Source organism: Juglans microcarpa x Juglans regia, chromosome 7D (assembly GCF_004785595.1).
Source record: "Juglans microcarpa x Juglans regia isolate MS1-56 chromosome 7D, Jm3101_v1.0, whole genome shotgun sequence".
Taxonomy (NCBI): domain Eukaryota; kingdom Viridiplantae; phylum Streptophyta; class Magnoliopsida; order Fagales; family Juglandaceae; genus Juglans; species Juglans microcarpa x Juglans regia.
This window is the reverse complement of record NC_054606.1, coordinates 26,472,972-26,497,576: the sequence shown is the minus strand read 5'-3', so window position 1 is coordinate 26,497,576 and position 24,605 is coordinate 26,472,972. Positions and strand designations below refer to the sequence as shown.

The 24,605-nt window shown below is 35.7% G+C and overlaps 2 protein-coding genes and 2 non-coding genes across 5 annotated transcripts; 3 read left to right on the top strand and 1 right to left on the bottom strand.

Annotated features, from left to right (window-relative positions):
• Nucleotides 1–98: 98 nt before the first annotated feature.
• Nucleotides 99–177, top strand: LOC121240146. Its single transcript, XR_005935473.1, has one exon. It is a non-coding gene; the product is annotated as a small nucleolar RNA R12 (small nucleolar RNA).
• A 127-nt stretch (nucleotides 178–304) lies between these two features.
• On the top strand, nucleotides 305–399 carry LOC121240116. The gene has a single exon (XR_005935448.1). It is a non-coding gene; the product is annotated as a small nucleolar RNA SNORD24 (small nucleolar RNA).
• A 5,040-nt stretch (nucleotides 400–5,439) lies between these two features.
• LOC121239265 (TATA-box-binding protein) lies at nucleotides 5,440–15,791 on the top strand. The gene is made up of 10 exons (XM_041136476.1): nucleotides 5,440–5,724; nucleotides 6,280–6,379; nucleotides 8,263–8,350; nucleotides 8,719–8,790; nucleotides 13,463–13,513; nucleotides 13,892–13,936; nucleotides 14,079–14,171; nucleotides 14,648–14,749; nucleotides 14,847–14,920; nucleotides 15,578–15,791. Coding segments are annotated over exons 2-10 (606 nt in total). The 5' UTR covers nucleotides 5,440–5,724; nucleotides 6,280–6,299; the 3' UTR covers nucleotides 15,579–15,791.
• Nucleotides 15,792–16,661: 870 nt separating this feature from the next.
• Nucleotides 16,662–24,391, bottom strand: LOC121239264 (2-oxoisovalerate dehydrogenase subunit beta 1, mitochondrial). Of its 2 annotated transcripts, XM_041136475.1 has the most exons (13): nucleotides 24,199–24,391; nucleotides 22,658–22,769; nucleotides 22,317–22,352; nucleotides 22,141–22,200; nucleotides 22,010–22,067; nucleotides 21,841–21,938; nucleotides 18,672–18,761; nucleotides 18,509–18,577; nucleotides 18,314–18,400; nucleotides 17,685–17,780; nucleotides 17,523–17,600; nucleotides 17,118–17,204; nucleotides 16,662–17,014 (listed from the first exon to the last, which is right to left on the bottom strand). In XM_041136475.1, exons 1-13 carry the CDS (start codon nucleotides 24,363–24,365, stop codon nucleotides 16,979–16,981), a joined length of 1,074 nt encoding a protein of 357 aa, XP_040992409.1. In that variant the 5' UTR covers nucleotides 24,366–24,391; the 3' UTR covers nucleotides 16,662–16,978. The 2 variants fall into 2 exon arrangements, 1 of the variants encoding a protein (XP_040992409.1); XR_005935267.1 differs by lacking the exon at nucleotides 16,662–17,014 and having other exon boundaries at nucleotides 17,130–17,204; nucleotides 17,523–17,595.
• Nucleotides 24,392–24,605: the final 214 nt, after the last annotated feature.

Sequence of the window (24,605 nt, the reverse complement as noted above, 5' to 3'; positions counted from 1 at the left end):
ACTATGAAACTTAATTTTTAATTTCATTTATTTATTTTAGTGTTCTTGTTTTTAATTTCTAAAGATTATTTGGATGGTCAAGGTTTGAATATGAATGATGTTGAATGATGAGAAAAATCAGACGGATTCCCACTGATATTTGGTATATGATTTCACAACCAGCTACTTCTGACAACATCTTCATATAAATGATTTTTCGTTCCTTTAGTTCTTTTTAAATGAAAGTAGAAATCGAGTTTCAGTTTTATAAATTGGAATACATTTTTTTAAGGGTTACGATTGATGGATAGAGATTTGAGTGGGAGGCCGTTGATGTGAGAAACGATATTTGCTACTCTTGATAGGGGACATAAATAATCCTCCATCTGATGATTCCTATCCACCAAGATCTCTGAGGCCTCCTTCATCCCTTCTCATCTTTTTCTCGAACTCTCTTTTTTTGGTGATGTTTTGATACTTTTAGATTTGTTTTTGTTTTTGTTTTTTTTAGCTTTTACTCGGTCATTTTAACGAGAATCTCAATCCGAACTTTAACGAAGGGTGGTAGTAGAAAAATAGAGAATAGGAAGATCTTAAATCACAGATGCAACAGTGCAAATTGCAATTCCTCTTCAATGCTGTCCTGTCCATACGGAACATGGTATTTTAAAATTAAAGAACTTGTGGGGAAATATAACGATAAACCTTCAGAGGAAAAGTGGCATCGGACGTGATGAACAGGAGATTTCTTGATAGAATGACGCTACTTTTTATACTTCTTCATGTATTTTAACGTTTTTTAAATAATTAAAAAAGTGAGTATTAGTATAATGATATTTTTTTTTATATTTTTTAAAATATTTTAAAATAATAAATAAATATAAATAAAAAAATAAAAAAAACTGATTTTAGCATAATTTGTAGCCGGGAGCAGATTAGCACCGCTCTTGTTGATTTTAAAATGGCAGTGATTTAGTCTTCTTTTTCTTATAAAATCTAAAATAAGTGTCAATAGAAATAGAGAATTTAAATATGTGTAACCTGAATCTAAAAGCAAACGTAGGAACGGAAGTAATTTTCAAGAAGAAGGAAATACGAGTCCCTTAAACATAGCTTGATATACTTCCGTTTCTTGGGAGGCAGCATTATCGTGATATTGTGGATCTTGGAACTTGTAAGAGTATTAGTATTGATCTATGCATATGTATATGCAAAGTCAATGACTTTAAAATTCTCTATATTAGTTTATATATATCTAAATATTTAGCTATTTATGAACTGTGCTTCTCTAAATTTGGATAACCATTATTCACCATATAAATCATATTTTAATCATTATTTATCTCTCCTTTCACTCTCTCTCTCTCACAATACTTTTCTTTTCTCCTTCTTTCAACAACACAAGTTATACAACAAATCTTCACTTGCACATTTATTTTATTATTATAATATATTATATATATTTTTTCATTTTATTATATTTTTAATATAATATATAAAAAAATTATATTCTTTATTATTGCATTTGTATTATTAATGTCAAATATATGTAATGAATGCTAATTGTAAAATCTATATAAAAAATTTGATTTTAGCAAAAAAATAATAATAATAAAATAATAATATTTTATTATTATTTTATCTCAAATATGCATAAGTCAATGTGAATTTTGGTTGAATGGTAAAATGGATATGTAAAAGAGATGATTTTGCATATGTATAGACTAATACTAATGTTCTAAGGCAGCATTTTCGTGGTATTTTGACCATTGTGCCGCCCAACAACTGTATAACTGTATATGAAATAGACGTGAGATCTTACAAGAAAACAAAGAAGCACTGAACAACCACTTCTCTTGGGCAGACCTTTATTTTCCTTGCACAAATTAAGTTGTTAGTGATTGTGATCATAGAAATATATGGATGGATTAAGGTGTTATATGTTTGTATGGAGCGGCAAACCATATTATGACAAGAGTATAACTTGAAGCAAGTATGCTTGAATTGTTACGAACTATTTTAACTCATCTTATCTTATCTAATGATTATAATTTTTTTAAACTCATATAAAAATATAATAAACAGTTTTATTTTTTTAAATCTCAAAATAAAAATTATATTTTAATAATATTTATTTAATTTTCAATTTTCATTTCATCAATGTAAGTATGAGAGTCTGAGACCTTAAACTTGAATAGTATGACATAAAGTAATTGAATGTTGGATGATTGAGGTTAGTTTGGAGTCTTGGACACTGAGTTACTCAAATACAAAACGTTTTTTTATTTCAATTTTTCAACTTTTTTAATCAAATCATTCCTTAATTATTATCAGAATACAAAACATAATACAATATTTTTTAAACTTCCTAACAAAACACAAAAAATAATACATCTTTTTCAAATTTTAAAACAAAAACAATATTAAAAATTTATATTCAAACAAATTTTTAAATTTATAATATTTTTATTCAATTTTTCTCTTATTTCTCAAAAAATAATAAAAGATCTTAACTCAAAAAATTTTACTATTATTCACAAATCATTTCATTACTATTTATTAATACTCATCTCATCTCATTATCTAACGCATGGCCTCTAAGTGTTTGCTATATTCTTGGACCGGTTGTATATATGTTGAGTAAGTAAATGGACTATGTTATATGTGTTGTATATGGTTGATGTAGAGTCATAATACTGACGATTTAGAACTTAGTGTATGAATAAGAATGGGCAAGTGGAAGTTGGAGGTATGGAATTGGTTAAAGTTGCATGAAAGTTGGAAGGGCTAAGGCTCGTTCCGAGAGGCTGTGAAGTATGCGTGTTTTATGCATATCTTACCATAAGTGAGTGACTATGAAGTATGCATGTTTTATCTAGCATTTCCTCGTGTCATTACTTTGGATCTGCTTGCTCTCCAGCTCATGCATTGTTCATGCAATGGAGTTCAAACGAGCGCAAAATGATGGGTTGACATCTCTTGGGTTGACGCTGGTTTTGCAAAAGGGATGATTGACTGTTTTACTAGGGGGAGTGTGTGTGTGTCTCACGACCACAAGTCGAGATGAGACATTATCTTAGTGGAGCTCCCTAGTCACTTAGGATCACATAATGATGGATTGACATCTCTTGAGTTAACCCTCGGCGTGACAGGCTCAAACAGAACAATAACACTATTGTACTATACTCGTTGCTTCTCTACTGGTTGAGGCTAGAGAACATTATGGTCAAGGATGGGTATGCAAAGCGAGGCGCTACTTGTAACGAAGGGCAGATACTGTAGTCGTTACCCTCGATGTAACAAAATGAGCTAGTGTGTGTACACGATCCTTATAGGGACGTCGTGGTGCATAAGTTAATTAAAAAGAAACGTTTTAGAGATGACTAATGAAGGTCCTCGTGTGATTTGGTTTATAAGAGAGCCTGGGATCCTTAATTGAACTTGTAGTTAATGGAGAACTTGAGGTTCTTGGATGTAGGAGCTTTGAGGTTCTTTGATGTAGGAGGTTTGGGTTTATGTTAAGCATGGAATGCTTGGAAGGCATTTATTGAGTTAAAGCTGTATTATTGTGATTGCCTTGGATTTTTATGGTTGGACTAAATACAATGTTTTGTTTTCCGATTCCTTAAAGTTTTAAAGCTATGAATAGTATTACTCGATTTCTTCGTCATGTTTAAATCTAAAGGTATGCATATTATTATTATTGTTTTCATTCTTATTGCTCATGTGAGTATTAGTTGTTTGGTTTCCTTTCCTCGATAAGTAGATCTCATTTCCTGGAAATTCTTGGTTTATCACTTTCAACATATTTATTGTCATCTCATATTATATAACTATCAATATGTATTTACTTGCTGAGATTTCATAAAATCTCACTGTGATAATTTCACTACGGTTACGTTCTTCGAAGCTGTAGATTTTTATTATAATCTAAACAACAAAGGGGTGATCATTAGTAGGGTGACCCTTCACAGCATAGGGAATGAGGCGTGGGCCTGTCCTCGTTTGGACAAGATTATGTAGATATATTTGTTGTCTTGTTTTAAGAAACTTTTGATGAACTCATGGTAAGGTGTAATTGACTTTGGTTAATTTTGAGACTTTGTGACTTATGGGTATTTATGATTCTGATTTGATAACTGTATAGCCAAAGCCAAAGCCAAAGCCAAATACAAGTTTTGGTTAATATGAAATGAATTTACTTTTGCCGATTCTATTCATATCAAATCTCTACATTAGATTATCTATTTATTCATTATATAATAATAAAATAATATTAATTTAATTTTTTTAATTTTATTATATTTTACCATTCTACCAATTATATGTTAATTAGTAATCAAATTCTAATTAAACTATTGGTTAAAAAAATCATATTTTCAATGCTAATTATTGGTTAAATTAGTAATCAATGCTAATTTTTAATGGTCATTTGAGGTGTGGTTTTGGTATGCTTTCCTCGCACAACAGCCATTTAATCACAGCCCAAAGGGTATGGGCCCTTTGTACCAACGAGTTTCGTTAGGTACAAGTGAGTTCGTGCACTATATCGCGTATCGATAATTTTTTTAATTTAAAAAAAAAATAAAAAAATTTTTTTTGAGAGAAGAAGAAAATCTCTTATATCATAAAAATTATTTTTATTTTTAATTCACATCATTTTATTAAATATATGTATTATATATTAATATTAGTACATGAATTAATGCACAAAATTACTTGCGGTAAGATTTTTCCTATACCAAAAGGCATGGCATTGGGAAGCAGTAGGTCACTAAACTGTCAACTTCTAGCGCAAGCAGCATCCTCCATTACTAATTTACCCAGAGGAGAGAGAGAGTGTACCAAAGAAATAATAAACTAAACATTTGTTCCATCTACTGTTACAAATAAATTTAACTTTAATTTTGGATATAGTGTAGCTAAAACTTGGTTTAGATCAGTTTATCTAATTCATTTTTTCATCTCTATTACTAATTTTCACTGAGAATACTATAGAATAATGATAGAGTTACTATCCTATTACTATTTATCTATTATTTTTTTTATATTTGATTTTTTTTTACTTAATAATTAAGAAAGTGAGTATCAATAAAGTTATATATTTTTTTAATGATTAAAAAATAGTTAAAAATGATAAAAAAAATAAAAAAAATTTAAAATACACTTAAATAACAAATAGATAGTAATAGAATAGTAAGTTTATCACTCCCCAATGCTATAATGGCTATATTTTGCTTCAAAAAATGAAAAACAGTTGCATTTGCTGGTTAATAAGAACGTGGCGGTGTGCGATTGGACTTGATATAAAGAAACCCACAAGGATTGGAGGCTACAAATTCCTCTTTAAGATTCCGAAAATACCCCCTTCATGATGATAGACAATGGGAATAGAGACAAGGCTAATTTAGGGAAGTAAGAAATAAGGGGCTAAGATAAACCCGCAACGCGATCTTGGCCCTCCATACCAAGAAACTCCCCGAGATCCTTCCACAGCAGCAGCACAATCTCTCTCAAAATCCTCTCGCCCACCCTCTGTCAGAACAGAACAAACACCCTCTCCCTTCGACTCTCTCAGATCTTATAAATCTCTTATAAAAGCCACCTTGAAAACAAAAACCTATAAAATCACCCTCTTTTCGAATTCTTCCCGCTCCCTCTTCCAGTTTTCTTTATCCATCTCCGATTCTCAAGTCCATTTCTTTAAAATCGCGGATCCCTAATCCTACCAATACAAGAAAAAAGGTCCAATTCCTCTTGTTCTCCCTCCTATTTGCTGCCGATCCTCAGATCCTTTCCAAATTTCATCTCTTTACTTTATTTTTTAGCTCTTACAACCTGATTATTCCATTATTACACTCCTAACGAACGATTTTATTTTATTTTATTATTTGTTTAAGAACGAAAAACCCAGCTGAACCCGATTTCCTTGACTCCTTTGTTCCCTGACCCTGCAAAATTGTCTTTTTCTTTTTCTTATCTTAGTGGGTCTTTCACCTCTATACTTTTTAAGTTTATTTTTTATTTTTTATTGACGCTCGAAACTTATTTTTCTTTTTCTTTCTAAATTTTTTTGTGAACTTTTCTGTTAGTTATTACAGAGTCCGTGTTTTATTATTGTCTGAGCGGATCTGAGGACATAGAAGTTCATTTCTAATATAATTTTATTTAGGGATGATTGTAAGGTTTTCGTATCTATCCTATTCATTATATGTATTAACTCTATCTGGGTGTTGGTAGAAACGGGTTTTAGTGGTAAATAATTTTCATTTCGTTTTCTTCCTCTTGTTGGTTTTACAGAGCAAAAGAACCTGTAAGGAATGGCGGATCAAGGAGGCTCGGAAGGAAGCCAGCCCGTAGATCTTAAGAAGCATCCTTCTGGGATCGTCCCTACCCTTCAGTGAGTTCCTATTTTCTTTGTACTCTTTGATTAAACCTACCGCTTGCTAGTTTAGCTAGCCTTCGCGTTAAATCATGAAAACATAAAATCCAGATTCGCGTCAATTGTTGTAAGATGCCGAAGAGGATGATGCTTTCTTTACGATGATATGAACCATGAGTTTGAGGATGTTACAATGGGCTAGTGTACTTTGTCAGGTTGATGTATGGACGTTTGAGTGATGTAATTGGTAGTGTATTCAACAATGAAATGCTATGTCGTTCTAATGTGGGCCACCTTTTTTTACAGCCATGTATAGTCTGAATGTATATTTTTTTTGTGATTGACATCCTTTGAACCGACGGGGGACACGTAAGCCACATTTATCTAAAAGGACTAGTTACTAAAGTCTACGTATAAAAAAAGACTAGCTACTAAAGTATCTTGCCGCCCAAAATTCTGCCAAGAAACTGCTGCTTTACATTTGATCCTATTTGTTTTACGTTCTTCACTTTTGGACCTCGAAAAGAGAGAACGTGTTTTTTTTTTTGACATAATTATGATTCCTGTAATTGCTTATGTACTTTATTCTAACTAGTGCACCCCCAATGTGACATTTAAGACATTTCAATGCAAAACTTTCACAATCCGCTGAACCCAAGCATCACGTCTTGCATCCAGTGAGAATGGTGCGGTGAGCATATCTTTATCATGGTCCTGACACATCTGCACAAACTCACAGTAGCTGTATTGAGGTTTTGATATGCTAGAGCTTTGCGTTGACAGTTTTGACGTCTTATGTGCCATGTCCCTGTTATAGTATTTTGTGCAATGTTTTCTGTATAATCTATTTTTAAGTAATAAAACTTCATTACAAGGTGCATAGGCTGCACTCCAAAGCACACAGGTGGGTCTTTTATTCTTCCTAGTTTGCCATATTAAGTGTGTTAATTGGCTTGATCATTTTTTTTCATTGATTCCTTTTAAGTATTGCAAGTGGCTTGCTATCACTTACCATAATTTGTGAAACCTACTATAACAAAAGGAAGCTTTCCTGCATTCATTGTGAATAGCTGTTTTGGGTTAGTGGGAAATAACCTTATTGTTTAACTTGTTTTAAGAATGTGTCAAGTCACTGGACCGGAGGCAAACATTTACCTTATAAATTGTTTGCATTATACGATTTTGGACTGTTTCTCAATAATAGAACTTTTTAGTTGTTTCTGCCCACACACTTGGTTTCATGTGGTTGGGTTGATTGTCTTTGCGTGGTGGGTTCTGAGTTGAGCATATTAATTGATATATTTAGGTTGTGAACTTAAAAACTGTAATTAGTGTCAAAATGGGAATCTCACGATTCAGGATGTGTTACCACATTTCCTAGTTTTAGTGCATGTCTATGTCACACTTTCATGATAACCAAGGTACCATAATTTCCTACGCTCAAACCCAAATGTTTTTATCAGGAGTCATTGTGGTGTTGTGATTTTGAGTAATGTGTTGCTAGGGTAGTTCTCATAGTATTTTTCGCTATCTAGGGATATGTTAGTCAAGTGGTAAATGCCTTGGTCTTGGTGGTATGCTCCCTCCAAGGTCCAAGGTTCAAATTCCATTGGGTGCAAACAATCTCTAGGGGTTATTGGATTGAGAGATTTTTCCATTGAATTACCCGAGGTGCATTTGCGGGAAACTCCTTGCCGAGAGCTTGTGCACCATCGGGATTAGTCGGAACACTGTTCTCGGACACCCAGTGCTAATAAAAAAAAAGAGATTTCGACCTTGTATACACTCGGTATGGGATGCATCTACATTCAACACCTTCACAATATTCGGGATACCATGGGAGATGATGTCCTTCTTTGGCTAAGTCATTATAGGCTAACAAAGTATGGTTTGCTCTTTAGGAATATTGTGTCAACGGTCAATTTGGATTGCAAGTTGGATCTTAAGGCCATTGCACTTCAAGCTCGTAATGCAGAATACAATCCCAAGGTATGTGATTGTGGGGATTTCTGTCTCTCTTATCCTTTAATACAATGATTGAATAGTTATTGACTAAAATTGTGATCTTTCATACGGTTTTTCCTTCTTTTTTGGGGGGGTTAATTAATAATCACAATGCTTAGCATTCCGTACGTATATGCAGTTTAGTAAATATGCTGAATGATGCAATGAGTTTGCCTCCTCATTGATTTTATATGTACTTGATTACCCGTTTTCCACTGTACCTCCTTTTTTCTCGATGAAATTTGACATGATTTGATGAAGATGGTTAAGATTGTTGGGTTTTTATATACAATCATGTTTCTTGCTTCATACAACATGTAACATTTAAATTTGCTTCTGTTTTGTTCTTGTAGCGGTTTGCTGCTGTAATTATGAGGATAAGGGAGCCAAAAACCACAGCCTTAATTTTTGCTTCTGGAAAGATGGTAGGTTTTGCCAAAGCATCCGGTACCTTTTATAATTGCAAATATGCTGATTTTTATAGCTTTAGAATGCCATCTTGGTTCGCTTTAGTTGTTACTGTTGTCGTGATCAATAGTTTGGCCTCTTTCTCTATCATGAAAATTGACAAGTATGGTTCCTTGATTTGTACTTGAGTGATACTTGTAAATGAAACTTATGTCATTTGCTTGATCACAAAAAGATTCTTTGATTCAAAATAAAAAAATGAAACCCTAATCTCTCCAGCCAAGCTTGGTAGAGGAAGGTGTCTTGGTTTAATGGAATACTAAAAGAAGTGAGGGGTTAGTCGATTGTTATCATTGGGGAAGATTAGTGTTGGTTGTTTGTTGGCTATTGTTAAGCAGGTGGTGGGGTTGATGGCATTTGTGAGAAGTCCCGTAGTTGGAAATGGAGCATATGTGGCCCAAAGATGTTCCGATAGTCATTGCAGATTCTTGGCTCTTATAGAGTATCGAGGAGGTGGTTAGAGAGGTTTCATGGTCATAAGTGAAGGCAAAGAGGTGTGGTTTTAGCAGTATGCTTTGCAAGATGGTCGATGTTTTATAGTCACTTTGTGCTGAAATGCCCAAAAAAAGACTCCTCAAGAAGACTAAAGGGGAGGTTCAGTCATCAGCAGAAGAGTAACTTCAAAGAATACAAGGTTTAATTTGTTAGTGATGAAGCCTAGGTTACTGATGTGAAATGTGAAACAGTTGAATGAGTGTAATAAATGGATGAGGGTTAGGCTAGAAGGCGGAGATTGTTTGCCTTCAAGAAACTGAAAAATTGAGATGCTGTCAAGGGCTAGTGTGTGCAGTTTATTGTCTTTTCAACATGTGGATTGGTGTTATTCGAACATGGTAGGGGTTGTTGTTGTGTTATTAATGTGGGATAGAATGGTGGTAGAAAAATTGAAGAGTGGTGGATTATACTGTGGCTTGTACCTTAAGAAATGTTTAGGACAACTTCCAATTGGCTTTTGTTGGAACCAAACTTAGATGGCGATAGAAGGTAGTTGTTGGATGTATTGGTTGGAGTATTAAGCAAGTGGACTATACTATGGTACATTGGGGGTGATTTAATTTTTAATATTATTTCGTTTCTGAATGAACAAGAAACTCAATTTTCCTTTGCTATTTCAAAGGCTTTTGAATTTTATCTTTGAATAGGGCCTTTTAGATTTCTCATTTCCTATGTGTGGGAAGCTCAGCCTGCATGTGTTTCTCAGTGGAGGCTTTGGTAGTCCTATAGTTATGAAAGTTCCCCTAATCAATCTTTTTTTTTTAATAGAAAATAGACTTCATTTCATCCATAAAGGAAGTTACAGCTGTGACTAGTCAATACAGAGAAAACTCTGAATACAAGCCAAATTACGTATCTGTTATACGCCTCCCTGCACACAAATTGCTTTGCGACGGATATTATCTAAACTTCTAGAAACTCTCATAAAAGAGTATCACTCTATGTATAAAACAGAGATAAAACACATCCCTACCTCCAAAGGAGGAAAGGGTATCCCAACCAAACCCCATCCTTCAAAGGAGGAGAGGTATCCCAACCAACCGCATCCTCCAAAAGGGGAGGGGTATTCAACCACCCAACTATGGACATAAGTCCAATAGCCTATTTCTTTTATTAAAATGAGATAAACAAAATACAAACACCAAATAAAACCTTGCAAAGAGCAGAGATACTCTACACAATAAACAAAACACATGGCCCAGCTTAAAAAGATCCAGCCTATTTGCAAGTGGGAGGGCAGCCTAAGGGTTTTAATTGCCGCCACCCCCTTCAATTTTTCAATTTTCGCTTTCCTTTTTTCTTCTTTCTTTCTTCTCTTTTCTTTTCTTCTTCTCCTACACCCGATCTTCATCCGCCGCCCATCCTCTGCGTGAGGTTCGACACCCTCCACCTAGGCTTCGAAAATAGCTTCCTCCACTGTCTCTCTCACCTAGCCCTGGCTTGGCCGACCCATCGCACGAATAACGGCCATACAAGCACCCATCTGACAAAACAACCACCCATCACACAAGCATGAAACGCACGACATCCTCACACCTTCACGTGGCACAGACGGACCTTTGCACAACACAGGACCATCGCACCACACACGGCACAAATCGCTCCATCGCACGGCACAGGACCATCGCATCGCACCGGACCATCGCACGGCAACGCATGACACCATCGTGTGAGCACCATCCCGGAACCATCTCATGCGGGTTTCTTGGTCCTTGCGGCTCAAGAGCTCAGCCCCAGCACTGGCGGCACCAAGCGAGGACACACAGAAATGAAAGAGACAGATGGTGCTGAAGAAGAAACAGATCTAAAACGAAAAGAAAAGAGATCGAAAAAAGAAAAAAATAAGCTGAGACGGGGAAGACCGGAACGTGTTCCGCTTATATTAGATCTACTAAAGCACAGAAATGAAAACAAAACCAAAGAAACACAAACGGGGAGGGGGTTGGGAGCGTTGGCTTCTCCCCTCAGCCCCCTCAAGCTAAATTCGGAAGTGAGAAAGTTTTTAGAGAGAAGTTGGAGCTTCTCTCTCTAGAGTTTAGAATAGGATTCAATGTAATATCCCCTTGATGAATCTTTTAGGTTGGAGACAAAAGTCAATGGCACTTTGTTTGCCTAAGGGGTAGGAATCCCAAGTTTTGCCACTAAGTGGCTAAATCAAATTGAAGACCACCATTGAATCATTGGATAATTATTTTGTTTATTCAAATCCAACATTAGAGAGGATATTGTGTTATCGTAATGACATCATTTCTCTTAACAATTTAGTTGGCGCTAAGTTGGATGGTCTCGCCTTTGATTTTATCGGTTATTTTTTTTTGTCGGTAAACAAAGTTTTTATTGATAATCAGAATAGGCAAGTGCCTAAGTACATGGGACATATACTAGCATCACCTACGCATGATGATCTAGTGATTCAATGAAATTCATGAAAGTTTTTGCTGTTAAAATCAATTACTATCGACCAATGGAGTAAAGTATTAAAAAGAAGGTTTCTAGCTCTGGCATTGATCGCTCACAATCTTCAAAGCTTCTTTTGTTCCTCTCCCGCTAAAGACACCACCATAGGCATAATGGAACCCCTTCCAAATTGCTACAATCTGTAAGTTACCCTGAAAGCCTCTCCAGGATGCTAAGAGATCCACCACCTTTCTTGGCATCACCCAAGGTGGTCCCCACCCTTGCAAAAAATTTGTTCCATGGGGTCATGGAAATCTCATAGTGAAGGTGATTGACGAACTCCCCATACTTTTTGCACATGCTATCGGTAATAGGAGGCCACATGGATGGAAAAGGAGTTTGTGGACAATGAGCTCAATTAAGTTGAAATAGATGAATCCAAATCTTCAGATAAGCAGAAGCTTATTGATTGATCAAAAGCATGCTATCCAATCTGCCTACTTATTATTTGTCACTTTTTTAGTGTTCCTTATACTTGGTGTGGCTAATTACATTGAGAAGCTTTAGAGAAATTTCTTGTGGCATGGGAGTCGGTGATGAGCTTAAAATCCATTTAGTTGGATTGTCTCAGTGTCAGATACCTATCATTCAATTGAACTCTTTTGGGAAAATGGTTATATCACTATGCCACAGAAATGGAGGCAGGCTTTGTGGAGAACTGTTGTGGAAGTTATGCATGATAAAAAATAAAAATAAAAAAGGAAGTTATGCATGACAACATGTGGAGAGGACGGGGTCTTTTTTTTTTGGGGGGGGAGGGGGGTGGAGAACATCACCTAGCATTATTAGATTTTAAGTGCTTTCTCATGGTTCTAGACAATGAAATATTGTCTTTGCAAGATCAGTGTAGTAGTGGAAAGTGAGTTGATTTCATCATTCTTTCAACTCTTGTACTCTTTCAGGCTTGTAGGTAGGGGTGTGGGGAGGACCCATTGGATCCCTTTCAGCAAAATAAATTTTGAGGTCATTTGGACAGCAGCAGTTGAGATGCTACCTTTGGATATTCTGTGAAAGGGACATTTCTTGCGCATACCGTACCAATGGACCTCTATGTGTGGGTCTCAGTTTTCCATCTTTTGTTGTAGCATGGGTCATGTTACAGTGGATGATAGATTTGGCTGGTTGGAGAGGTAAAAAATGTTATCCAGTGTAGCGCAGAAGCTTGGTGGGCAGTTCTTTTGTCCTTAAATGTGGTGTAATTAGAAGGAACTCAATTCTTGATCCTTTTAGGATTGTGAATAGAAGATGCTAGAGCTAAGAGCCATTGTGCTAAAAATCACTATGCCTAGATGTGAGTTTATAGTGGTCCTAGCTTTTCCAATTATCTATGATATATGTCTGGTTGCTTTACTTCTCCCTAAGTAGGTGCCTTCTACGATATACCTCCTGATTAGATTGGGTTGCTGCTTTGCACCTTAATAAAATTTCTTTACTTATCAAATAGAAATTTGTAATGAGGTAAAATTTTGGTCACAGAATTGAATGGAAAGGTGAGGATTTGCTGCTGTAGTGAAATGAATCTGCTGCTTTAGCTGTTCTTCATTTGGAATTGCGAATTCAGGGTCTTTTTTTTAAACCTTACCATGTTTTCTTATAACCTATACATCATTTATGTCTTTAATTTCTTTTTCATTTTTAATAGTTACACTCTGTACTGACACGCTTCATGATGTTTAGGTTTGTACTGGAGCTAAGAGTGAACAACAGTCAAAGTTGGCTGCACGAAAGGTAATGATGCCTTGCAGATTATATCTGGCTGCATATACAAGGATTTAGATATAGGCCTATATGGGAGATGTAGATGACTGGCAAGCGGTTTGAAAATTTGTAGTTCTGGTTTCCTTTGCAAATGGCTAAGATCTTTAAACTAGCATCCAAAACTTGACATCTTAACAGGAATAAATGTTGAACTATGCAATCCCATAACCTATCTGAACTACAGTTCCATCTTTTATGAGAAGGAAAGGAGAAATGATAATAATTGCCCATCCATCATTTTGTGTCCATAAAATGCAAATAGTTTATGGCTTCAGAAGGAGCTAATACTGTTGTTTTAATATTGAAGTGCCTTTTTATCAATCCTTACATGATCTCTCTGCTTTTCAGTATGCTCGTATTATTCAGAAGCTTGGTTTTCCAGCTAAGTTCAAGGTATTTATTTTGATGCAACTCTCTCTCTCTCACTCTCTCTCATAAATATGTATGTACATAAAAATAGAGATTTTTACATATGCAGCTTGTTACACTACAAAAGGTTTATTGTTTGTCTGACACATGGTTTTCACTATTGCAGGATTTCAAGATTCAGAACATTGTCGGCTCTTGTGATGTTAAATTCCCCATCAGGCTTGAAGGCCTTGCATATTCCCATGGTGCCTTTTCAAGTGTAAGTGATGAGAGTATGTTCATCCGTGTCCATTATTTGGTATTTTTGTTTGAGTTATGTGTCTGTGATTGGAGAGGAGGTTGTCCTATAAAGCCATTTTGAAATTGAGCTCTTTCTTTGAATTCTTTTGTTGTCTTGTATGTGTATACATGCAGTCAATACATATGAACATGTATGCATTCATACATTCATACAAATATACATATGTATGAGCATACACACACGTGTGTACATTTTTATATATAAATTGATATTTCTCATGTGTTGACTTGACAAAATGGATAGTATGTAAATTGAACCGTTCAGAAAATTATTATCTTGACTTCAAAAAGGCCAGTTGATATTGAATAAATGATCCCTAAATGAGTTTGTGTAGGTATCATTTTTCTTTGGCAAAATTTCAATGTTATTTGGAGCATGCAAAATTTAGAGAATGGTGAGCCCTTATTGACTTCTCTTTTCATTCTAATGGTCAGTATGAACCAGAGCTGTTCCCAGGGTTGATCTATCGGATGAAACAACCGAAAATTGTGCTGCTTATTTTTGTGTCAGGAAAGATTGTTCTTACAGGAGCTAAGGTGAGATCACTAGACTTGCTTTGTTCTGTCCTCCCAGATATTGTATTCCATTCTGGCTTGTGATCTGATGAGCACTATTTCATTTTCAATCATTCAGGTGAGAGATGAGACCTATACAGCCTTCGAGAACATATACCCTGTTCTTACAGAGTTCAGGAAAAACCAGCAATGGTATGACACTTGATTATAATTGCTTTTGTTCATATTTGATTATTATTATGGAGTTGATTCTGAATGTTTCGACAAGGTGTATTTTATATTTTGATAAGACCTTTATTTTCAATATTCCTGATTTTTGGTGATGGGATTGAGTCCCCAATTTAATGCCCCATGAAGTGTTCTTGATATTCCTTGGCTTCTCTGCCTGGGTCTTTTGTTGCTCCTATAGATTTGGCGTTAGAGTTGTTTTTTCAGTCTGTTGTTTGATTGCCAGGAAAAGGCATGAAGTAAAGTTTGGAATATTATGATTGGTTGGGGTTGCCATCATATCATGACTTTATAGAACAAGTATTTTTCTTGTCCCACGAATTCCTGAGCTATCAAATGGAGCAGGTTGGATTGCTTTATAGTTTTGATCCTGTCAGATTTTCAACTTTATTACTGAAACAAGTTGAGGTTCCTATCCGGCCCTGTTTGGTGTGATGGGTTTTAAAAAAGTACATATCATTTCTAACAACCTGCCCTTGGGTCTCTCACTCTCTCTCTCTCTCTCTTAGTACAACAGGATTAGGTCAATACCTTTGAATGTACAGAACATGTTGGTATGTATGTTTTCTTGTGTCATGATAGCAAGGTGAACTCATCTCCATTGTATTGGATTCGATGCAGATTTTATCGGAAGAAGCCTGCGGGAAGTTTCTAAGGTGGAAAACCTGGCACTATAACTGCCGAGCTTGTATTGAGTTGTAAATATGGAAGCAAATTGTGCATTGGGTTCTCAAATGGTTAAGTTAAAAAAATATGTTTGGCATCTGCATTTTATTTTTAGTTCAGATCAAGTAGTGGAGAAGAACCTTTATATTTACAGAGTTAACGTGAAAAAGTAAAAAAACGAGGGGAAAAAAAAAAAAGAATCTTCTAACTTTCTGCTTTTGACTTTTGGGGGCATGCATACTAAATTTAAACTCATTTGTTTATGTATAAAAATGCAGCAGTTTCGGACCAATCAAATGAAAAAAGCTGTTTTATTCTCGTCTTTATATGCAAGGTAAAATTGGTGATTTAATGAATGGTAAGCTGCAGACATTAGTCTGCATTTGAATGCCAAAACTACAGAGAAATAAAAGAATCTTTCACCACAAACGTACGCAAAGGATGGTCACATTTTACAGATAAATCAATTATGCTACCAGTGAATATGTAACTCAAAGACGACCACTGTAGCGGTTTGGAATTGTGCCTAAATGAAGATGAAGGGTATATTTGGAAATACAACTGTTTTCAAATTAATTCACTATTATTAATAAACAATTTATTATTTACAAATATTCACAAATTATTTTATTATTATCTACGAATGATGTGAGAAACTGTTAGCAGTTTATTATTATTTACGAACGATTGAGGTTGGCAAGTTTTCCTAATCTTATCGGAGAGATTGCTTAGGAAGTCGAAAAAAGCAAAAGAAATATGGTTGGATTCAAACAACTGAGAAGAAGTATAAACACTCGCGAAATGCTCCCTACTTTCCTTTTTTTAAAGTTTGAAGTCGAAACCCAACCCATTACGGATTTCATTCCAGCCACCTTTATATTTTTGTCTGTCTAGTTTTTCAACCCCAACATGATAACCACAGCCATTCAAATGCGATAAATAAACAAAATGGGTAGATAGAGGCATATAGAGTCAGTCTAGGTGCAAGGCCTCTTCGATTCTTTTTACACTCACTATTATTTCAATGGGGGAATTTGAATATCAGGTAATGATAATTTCGATAAACCCAGCCATCACTTTGGGGTATTGGACAAATTTGGGCACCCAAATGTACCACACCTCGTACGTTCGTTTCCATCTATTCCAGGTTAGGATGACTGAGTATAAAACTCAAATTATCAGTCTTGTTTTTCACAATAAAATACATTGACAGAGGAGCACCCTTTGAATTTCTTATTCCTGTACTCATCGTCATTGGAGAGCCTAGAGGCACGAATTACCTTATTGACATGCATGATGATGACAAAGACGACACAATAATGTCTGTAGCATAGAGCAGCACAGCTACTAATGCGCCTAGTAATTTACAGTTGATTTGATTGCATCCAACATCTGTGCATATAAAAAGGCAGAGCAGATACCATATCAACAACAAGAAGTATGCCCAAATATTATAACAAGGGTGATATGCAGGAAAAAGATCCACCCAACTTACCTTGCTCTTTGTAGGCATATAGAAAGGTTCAAAAACAAGAGGGAAGGGGGTGTCCAGACCACATACCCTGGCTACAGGGGCTTCTAACTGCAAAAGACGAAAACTATTCAGTGACTCAGTTCTAGGTATCGGCTGAAGTCCATAATGACCCAAGCTGACTGAGGAAGCAAGCGCAAGAAAATATCTTTTACGTCATGTTATGATATTCCCTATAACTTAATGTAATTTCAGCTTGACTCAATTCAGGATCCCATTATTATCACAAAGAATCCATCCAAGTAAAAACTTCACAAGTATTGAAAAAAATAAAAGAAAAGGGGCGGGCCATTGGAAACTTCTTACAAGTTGAGATTTTTCTTTTTTCAGTAACTTCAGTCACTTAGATGACGGAGAAAATACGCTTACCCTTAAGAAACAACGTTCAACAATAGAAGCGGAAATTTCAGCCCCAAAGCCTCCTGTCACTGGAGCTTCATGACTAATCTACACAGGAAATTTTACAGGTCATCTATAATGGTACCAACTAGATCTCATAAAGCATATTTTGTATGGAGAAATTATGCTTACAAGAAGTCTTCCAGTTTTTCTGACAGAGGATTCTACTGTTTCCTTATCCCAAGGTATTAGAGTTTTCAGGTCTATCAGTTCACAAGAAATTCCTTCCTGCAAAGCCGCATGGTTTGAATGGAGTTTATGAAAGTAAGGTGGATGGTATTCAGAATCTTTTATGTTTCATGATACGACCCCATAGGTTATAACAAACAAATCAAACTTAGTTACATATTAGCCATTTTGTATTTATTTAAATCAGGAAACATTTAGGCCCCGTTTAGATAGTGAAAGTGTTTCAACTCATCTCATCTCATCATTACAACTTTTTCAAATTTCCACATAAAATATAATAAACCATTCAACTTTTTTAAATCCTAAAACAACAATAATATTAAAAAATAATATTCTAACAGTATTTTATTTAACTTTCATCTCAACTCATCTTATCTCAACTCACTATCCAAACTGCACCTTAAACTTCAGAATATCTCTGGACTAGAAAAAAATTGATTTCCTGAAAAGTTTACTTTTAAGTTATCGAAAAGCAATGTCTTTGTGAAAATAGCACCAGTCAGGAAACATTGAAGGGAACTTTTTTTCTTGAAACATTGACGAATACTTTTCCAGAAATAAGAATCACTTGCCTTTTCAGCATCAAGACAGGCCTGTTCCATTACAGATAACTGAGATCCCCACCCAACAAGCGTAATATCACTGCCTTCTCGAATCACCTTAGCATCACATTTTCAAATTTCTTTACTATCAAAGTTCCCAAAATACATTAATAGTGAGTATTATGTTAGAATTATTCAGCAATGTTGAATTAAGAAGCAACATACCTCTGCCTCTGATAGAGGCAACATAAAATCATGCTCAGGAACCTCTTCTACCGCCAATCGGTAAAGCCACTGAAACACAAGACATTTACAGTGAATAATGTCAAATTGTGATGTAAATAATGATGGGCTAATGATACATTAAGTTACCAGAAATATGCAATACCTTTGGTTCAAAAAACACGACAGGGTTTGGATCACGTATGCAGGACAGCAACAACCCTTTTGCTTGCCGTGGGCTTCGAGGGATGACCACCTTTATAAGAACTTACTTTGTGAGAAATGTAATAATTTTTTTTTACAAGAAAGAAGATATTTTATTGATGTTGAAATAGGCATAGCCTAAGCACACAGGAAGTATATAAGAGATTACACCTAGTTGGGAACTAGAAACGGATACAAGGAAATCATGAAAGTTGAGACCATTAAAATTTATAACAATGGCCCACATAAATAAGTCTTCAAGAAAAAACTCTTAGATTCTTCCAAAGAGCGCTCCTGATCCTCAAAATTCTGGTCATTCCTTTCCCTTCAAATGAACCAAAGTAGACAAAGGGAGCCATCTTCCACACAGCTGCAATATGGGGTATCCCCTGAATCCCTCTCCAACTAGCTAGTAGATCAACCACCCTCCCAAGCATAACCTATGCTAATCCCACTTTGCTGAAAAAGTAATTCCATGAGGCCCTAGCAAACTCACAATGTAGAAGTAAATGATCCATTGTTTCGCTACTATTTTTGCACATACAACACCAGCCAATAAGGATAAACCCACGTTTCCTTAGGTTGTCAATGGTCAGGATCTTCCCTAAGGATGCAGTCCAAACAAAAAAAGCAGCCTTTAAAAGGCGCTTTACTCCTCCAAATGCTCTTCCAAGGAAAGTGATTACTAGCCTGAGTAGAAAGGACCTCATAGAACGAACGTTCAGAAAAGTTTCCTTTGCTAGGAGTCCAAACAAACTTATCCACCACTGTATCACCAATACCAGCAAGTTAGAAAATTCAGCAAAAGACACCAGCTGAAGCTGACATTCCACTGGTGTGAGCCATTAGTAATTTCCCTCAAATCAGCCACCAAAGCATCACGTTCCCATGCAATTCTGAAAATAAAGGGATAAGCATCCTTAAGAGCCGTTTCTCCAACACAAACATCATGCCAAAAACTAATTCTATTACCATCCCCCATCATCAATATAGTGTGTCTAGAGAAGGACCCCCAACCTTTCTGGATATTTTTCCATAACCCCACTCCATATGCCCCCCTAATTTCGTCAAAACACCAACACCCTGCAGTACTCCCATACGTGGTATCGATCACCACCTTCAATAATGCTTCCCTCTCATAATTATATCTCCACATCCATTTCCCTAAGAAGGCCTTGTTGAAGACCCTCAAATTACGAACCCCCAACCCACCACCCCTCATTGGAAAGTACACGTGTGATACCCCATATGATAAGGATAAGGGTAGGTGGTGTATGGGATCCCATATTGCTTGGGAATGAGAAGTTCTTGCTCTTTATAAGGTTTCAATGGGGCTCCAATTGTATCATTGACTAGCCCTTTTGGATTATAGGTCATGTAACTTGGGCCTTCCATTGGGGCGTTACAAATGGTATCAGAGCTCATCCCAACCAGAAATGTGAAACTTGAGTCATACCACTTATGATGGACTGCCCGACGAGGACGCTGGAATTTAAGGGGCGGAGATTGTGATACCCCATATGATAAGGATAAGGGTAGGTGGTGTATGAGATCCTAGATTGCTTGGGAGAGAGAAGTTCTTTCTCTTTATAAGGTTTCAATGGAACTCCAATTGTATCATCGACTAGTCCTTTTGGAGTACAAGCCATGTGGCTTGGGCCTTCCATTGGGGTGTTACAGCATGTCATGCCAACCAACTAAATGAAGCTTTAACTCCTCGCCTAGCCCACTCCACAAAATATCTTGTTGGAGCTTCAAAATCCATGAGGCAACACTTTGGACATTTCTTTTATGTGCACATTTTGGACATGAATGGTGCATTTTGAAGACAATGGACTTAAGAGAAACCAATTAGCAAAAATACTGCAATACCAAGCGATATACTTTATTTCTATAAGTAATCGAGAACTTTATTAATAAAAGCATTAGGCATAGCCCATGTACACAATACATATAGAGAAGCCACAACAAAGCAGGATTAACCACTGATACAAGAAAATCGTGAAAACTTGGTCCATTAAAATCTATTGCAATTTCCCAGGGGAACAAAATACTAAAAAAGAAGGCTTTAAGTTCGTCCAATACCCGCTCATGATCTTACAATTTTTTTTTATCAGTAAATAAGAATTTATTAATATAGGCAAAGCCAAGTACACGGGACATATACAAGAGCACCAATCTTACAACATTTCTACCGTTTGTTACCCTTCAAATGCACCGCAATAGGCAAATGGAAGCCATCTTCCATAATGAAGCAATTTGTAGATTGTCTTGTAAGCCCCTCAAGATAGCTAGAATGTCAACCAACCTTTTAGGCATCACCCATTCCAAACCCACTCTATCAAAGAAATCATTGCATAAGGTCCTTGCTACCTTGCAGTGTAGTAGCAACAACCTTGCAGACAATGTATAACTGTTTTTGAAATTATAATGATAGATAGACACATGCACACACAAGTTTTAAGCATTAATTTGCAAGCTAATAATTTTTTTTCTTTTATAAGTCAACAAATAAATGTTTAAGCTTTAAAAATTTGCAAGCTAATATACAGATAATAAAACACTTCTAAAGGTTTTTTTTTTTTTTTTTTTTTTTTAGCTATTTGACAGAAAACAGAACATCACTAAAATTCTGGACAGGTCCAAGTCTCAAAGTGAGTATTGGACATCAGCAGAAAAATGCATGTCTTCAGATATCCGACAATCCAAATTTGAATAGAAGAGTCCTACAAGTTACCGTGAATATCATAATTGTCTGATGTGATGGTTGTGGATATAAATGGTTTCTCATTTTTCCACTGGAAAAGACAAAAGTGAAGACAAAATTTCAAAATAAAAGAACTTTATAAACAAGTTTTCACTGTTGGTGTGGTTGACATTTGCTTTAGATATGGTCTACCAATGGAGCTCCCTTTTCACGAAGACCACATCACTGAAATGCACATACCATGCAGGGGGATACTTCATACGATTCTTAACAGATTGGACAGCCTTACAATGGAAGTGTTTCTTCAGAATAATCCCATACAGTTAGTAAGTGCGCCACTGATCCTTTAAGAAAAGGACTAATTGAAAAATAAAAAGAAATCCTTGAAAACAGACCAGGTGCCTAAGAAGAATTAAAAACATACTTTGATACCAGGAACATGACAGAAGAAAGCTTCAGGGGACTGCGAGTGATAATGTCCACCGTGGCCTACAGCTCCATAAGGGGCTCTTATTGTTAAACCTAGGGAGAAATGCTGAAGCTCAATATGTGGGGAAAGAAAAAGAGAGAGGAAAATGATAGCGAGAAATTACCTCCACAATTGAACTGATTCCCACTCCGGTATCTGAACTTTGCAGCTTCATTGACAATCTACAAGAAACTTTCTGTTACTCGAGTCATTTGCGAGTCAATTATTAAACACTTCAGTGGGCAGGAGGCATGCCTGATCAAAGGCAGGAAAAATATAGTCTGCAAATTGGATTTCTGCTATGGCTCGATTGCCCTATCATGTCAGATGAAACAAAAATTTACCGCTCTAGGATGCAACCAAATAAAAGCAAATTGTAATGAGGTTTTGATTTTTAATCTCAGCCAGAAATACCCTAAATTCAAACTCACCATCGCAGCTAGGCCAATAGCAAACCCAACGATGCCCTGATTATAAGGCAGTGTTAGAATAACACCATCAAATGCACCTTAATTCAAACATATTAATTATATATTAAATAACGAAAAGAAATAGAACCTAATAATAGAAATGGAATAAAAACATGAAAAAAATGTATCATGCATCGTCAAATGGTCGGGTACAGCTTTCTATAATACTAATTTTGTTGGGGCCTTGATATAAAAAAGCAGTAATTTCGTCTCAAGAAGACATACTCTTGTTCACATACCACCATCAGGTATATAGATAGAATAACAAGGGCAGTGTAGTAAAAGTCTGAAAACAAAACTACCTGTTCACACAGAGGGGTATTGAAAACCCTACTTTTACCAAATCGATCAGCTAAACCTGTTGTGCAACGGAAGACGCCACCAAAGCTCACATCTTCACCAAATACAAATGCACTAAAAAGAAATGCAACTAATGAGGGGAAATATACATGATTATATTTAAAAACATAAGCACAATGAGGTAAGTTATATTAGAAAAAAGAAAAACAACCATTAATTAGATATGATCAGAAAGAGTTTATATCTTCGCATAAAGATCCAATAATCTAGTGAGCTACAACAAATGATTTCAGACAACCACAGAAGTGAGCAATGTCTGCCATGTTCTTCAGAGCTCATGAATTAATCCAATTCAAAAAGAAGAATTTCTTTGAGTAAAGGTAGCATGAACTAATATTTCAAAGTCAAAATCCTCCACTAAAGCAAGACTAGCAGATTGCCACCGTAAACTTTTATATCTCCTCCTTAACACGAATGAGTAATTAAAATTGACACCAACTAATGTCATGAAGAAGGAAAGTCATCAAAGATAGTTCAGTTAGAAATCAATTCCTCATACATTACCACTCTGTAGAATAGCCACTAGACAAAAAGACAATATACAGAAGTTTGTGGAGTTAAAAAACTGACAAAATTTTAATTCAATCATTTCGAAATAAGAATTGAGCTATCACGGAAGTAAACAAATATTTTGAAACCATAGGGCGATCTTATTGATATTATTAGGTAACAATAATATAAAAGAAAAAAAATGCCATTAGGCTAAATAATTAAATGCTATAGTTTTGAAGTTGTTACTAGGACATTGCCAGTAATTAATAAACTTCATGCCCTGAGCAATAACTAAAGCTACTCCTCATGAATAATAATAGCGTTCTGTGCATCTTAAAAATTGTGTAAGTATTAAGAATTTCAACACCATACTATAGACATTGCCAGAAAGAAACACATTCTCTCTCTCTCTCTCTCTCTCTATATATATATATATATATATATATACTATATTATATAGTTATTTGAAGATTTTACTTATAATAAAGATTAGGCGTAGCCCAAAGTATCCGAGTAAAAGAAATAGAAGTAGATGCAAGAAAATCATACAAGCTTAGTCCATTGGAACCTATAGCTAGTGTCCAGAGGAACAAAGGACTAAGAAGAGGCGAGTAAGTTCATCCATTGTCCTTTCTACATCTTCATAATTCCGAACATTCATTTACTTACAAGTGCACCACAATAGGTAAAAGGGAGCCATCTTCCGCACTGCTGCGATTCGTGGGATGCTTATAAACCTCTCAGTTTTCGGTTACTAAACGCATGAATGATGACACAAACTTTAAATTTGGGAATTTTGTGAATTTATCGCCTAAATTTTTGCTTAAAAAAAATAATATACCGGCAACAGCTATAGGTTTAATAAGAAACAAGCTATCTTTTTTTTTTTTTTAATTTTTTATGCCTTCTATGACAGGCTAAAAAAAAGCGGAGATTCATCATAACCGACAGTTGAATCCTAAGAAACCAGAAAAAGAAAGAGAGAGCTCACCGAGGATCGGTTTCCAAGGCGGTGTGAAGCGCTTGGTTGATCGCAGAGTAGAGGTTCATGGATTTACCGTTTGGCAGGAGAAGCTTGTCATCGCAAGAAGTCGAAAAGCCCCTCCTAGAAATACAAGAAAGGGACCTTCCAAATCTGCTGAGAAAGGTGGCTGCCATGTCTATCTACGTTTCCCGAAGAGAAAAACGTCAACTTTCATTAATGTGTTCTTTTATTCATTGCACAATAGTTACCGAGTGTATTTGAATTGTTTTAAATTGAATGGAGGTTGGCATTCAGTGTGTGGTTGTAATTCAAGGGTAGTACCCTTTCTTTTCGGTACGTTCGAAGTTAGCATTTTGGAAAGAGAAAAGTGTGTAGTCTTGCGGTTAAATACAATTGAGGAATATATTTTAAAA

Excerpts from the sequence above, each read along its gene's own strand:
- LOC121239265 (XM_041136476.1), top strand. The coding sequence starts at position 6,300 with ATGGCGGATCAAGGAGGCTCGGAAGGAAGCCAGCCCGTAGATCTTAAG. Across the intron at positions 14,172-14,647 it reads CCCATGGTGCCTTTTCAAGT|TATGAACCAGAGCTGTTCCC; the intron begins GTAAGTGATGAG and ends TCTAATGGTCAG. Across the intron at positions 14,750-14,846 it reads TTGTTCTTACAGGAGCTAAG|GTGAGAGATGAGACCTATAC; the intron begins GTGAGATCACTA and ends TCAATCATTCAG.
- LOC121239264 (XM_041136475.1), bottom strand. The coding sequence starts at position 24,365 with ATGGCAGCCACCTTTCTCAGCAGATTTGGAAGGTCCCTTTCTTGTATT. Across the intron at positions 17,601-17,684 it reads GAAAAACTGGAAGACTTCTT|ATTAGTCATGAAGCTCCAGT; the intron begins GTAAGCATAATT and ends TTTCCTGTGTAG. Across the intron at positions 17,205-17,522 it reads TTGAACGTTGTTTCTTAAGG|TTAGAAGCCCCTGTAGCCAG; the intron begins GTAAGCGTATTT and ends CGTCTTTTGCAG.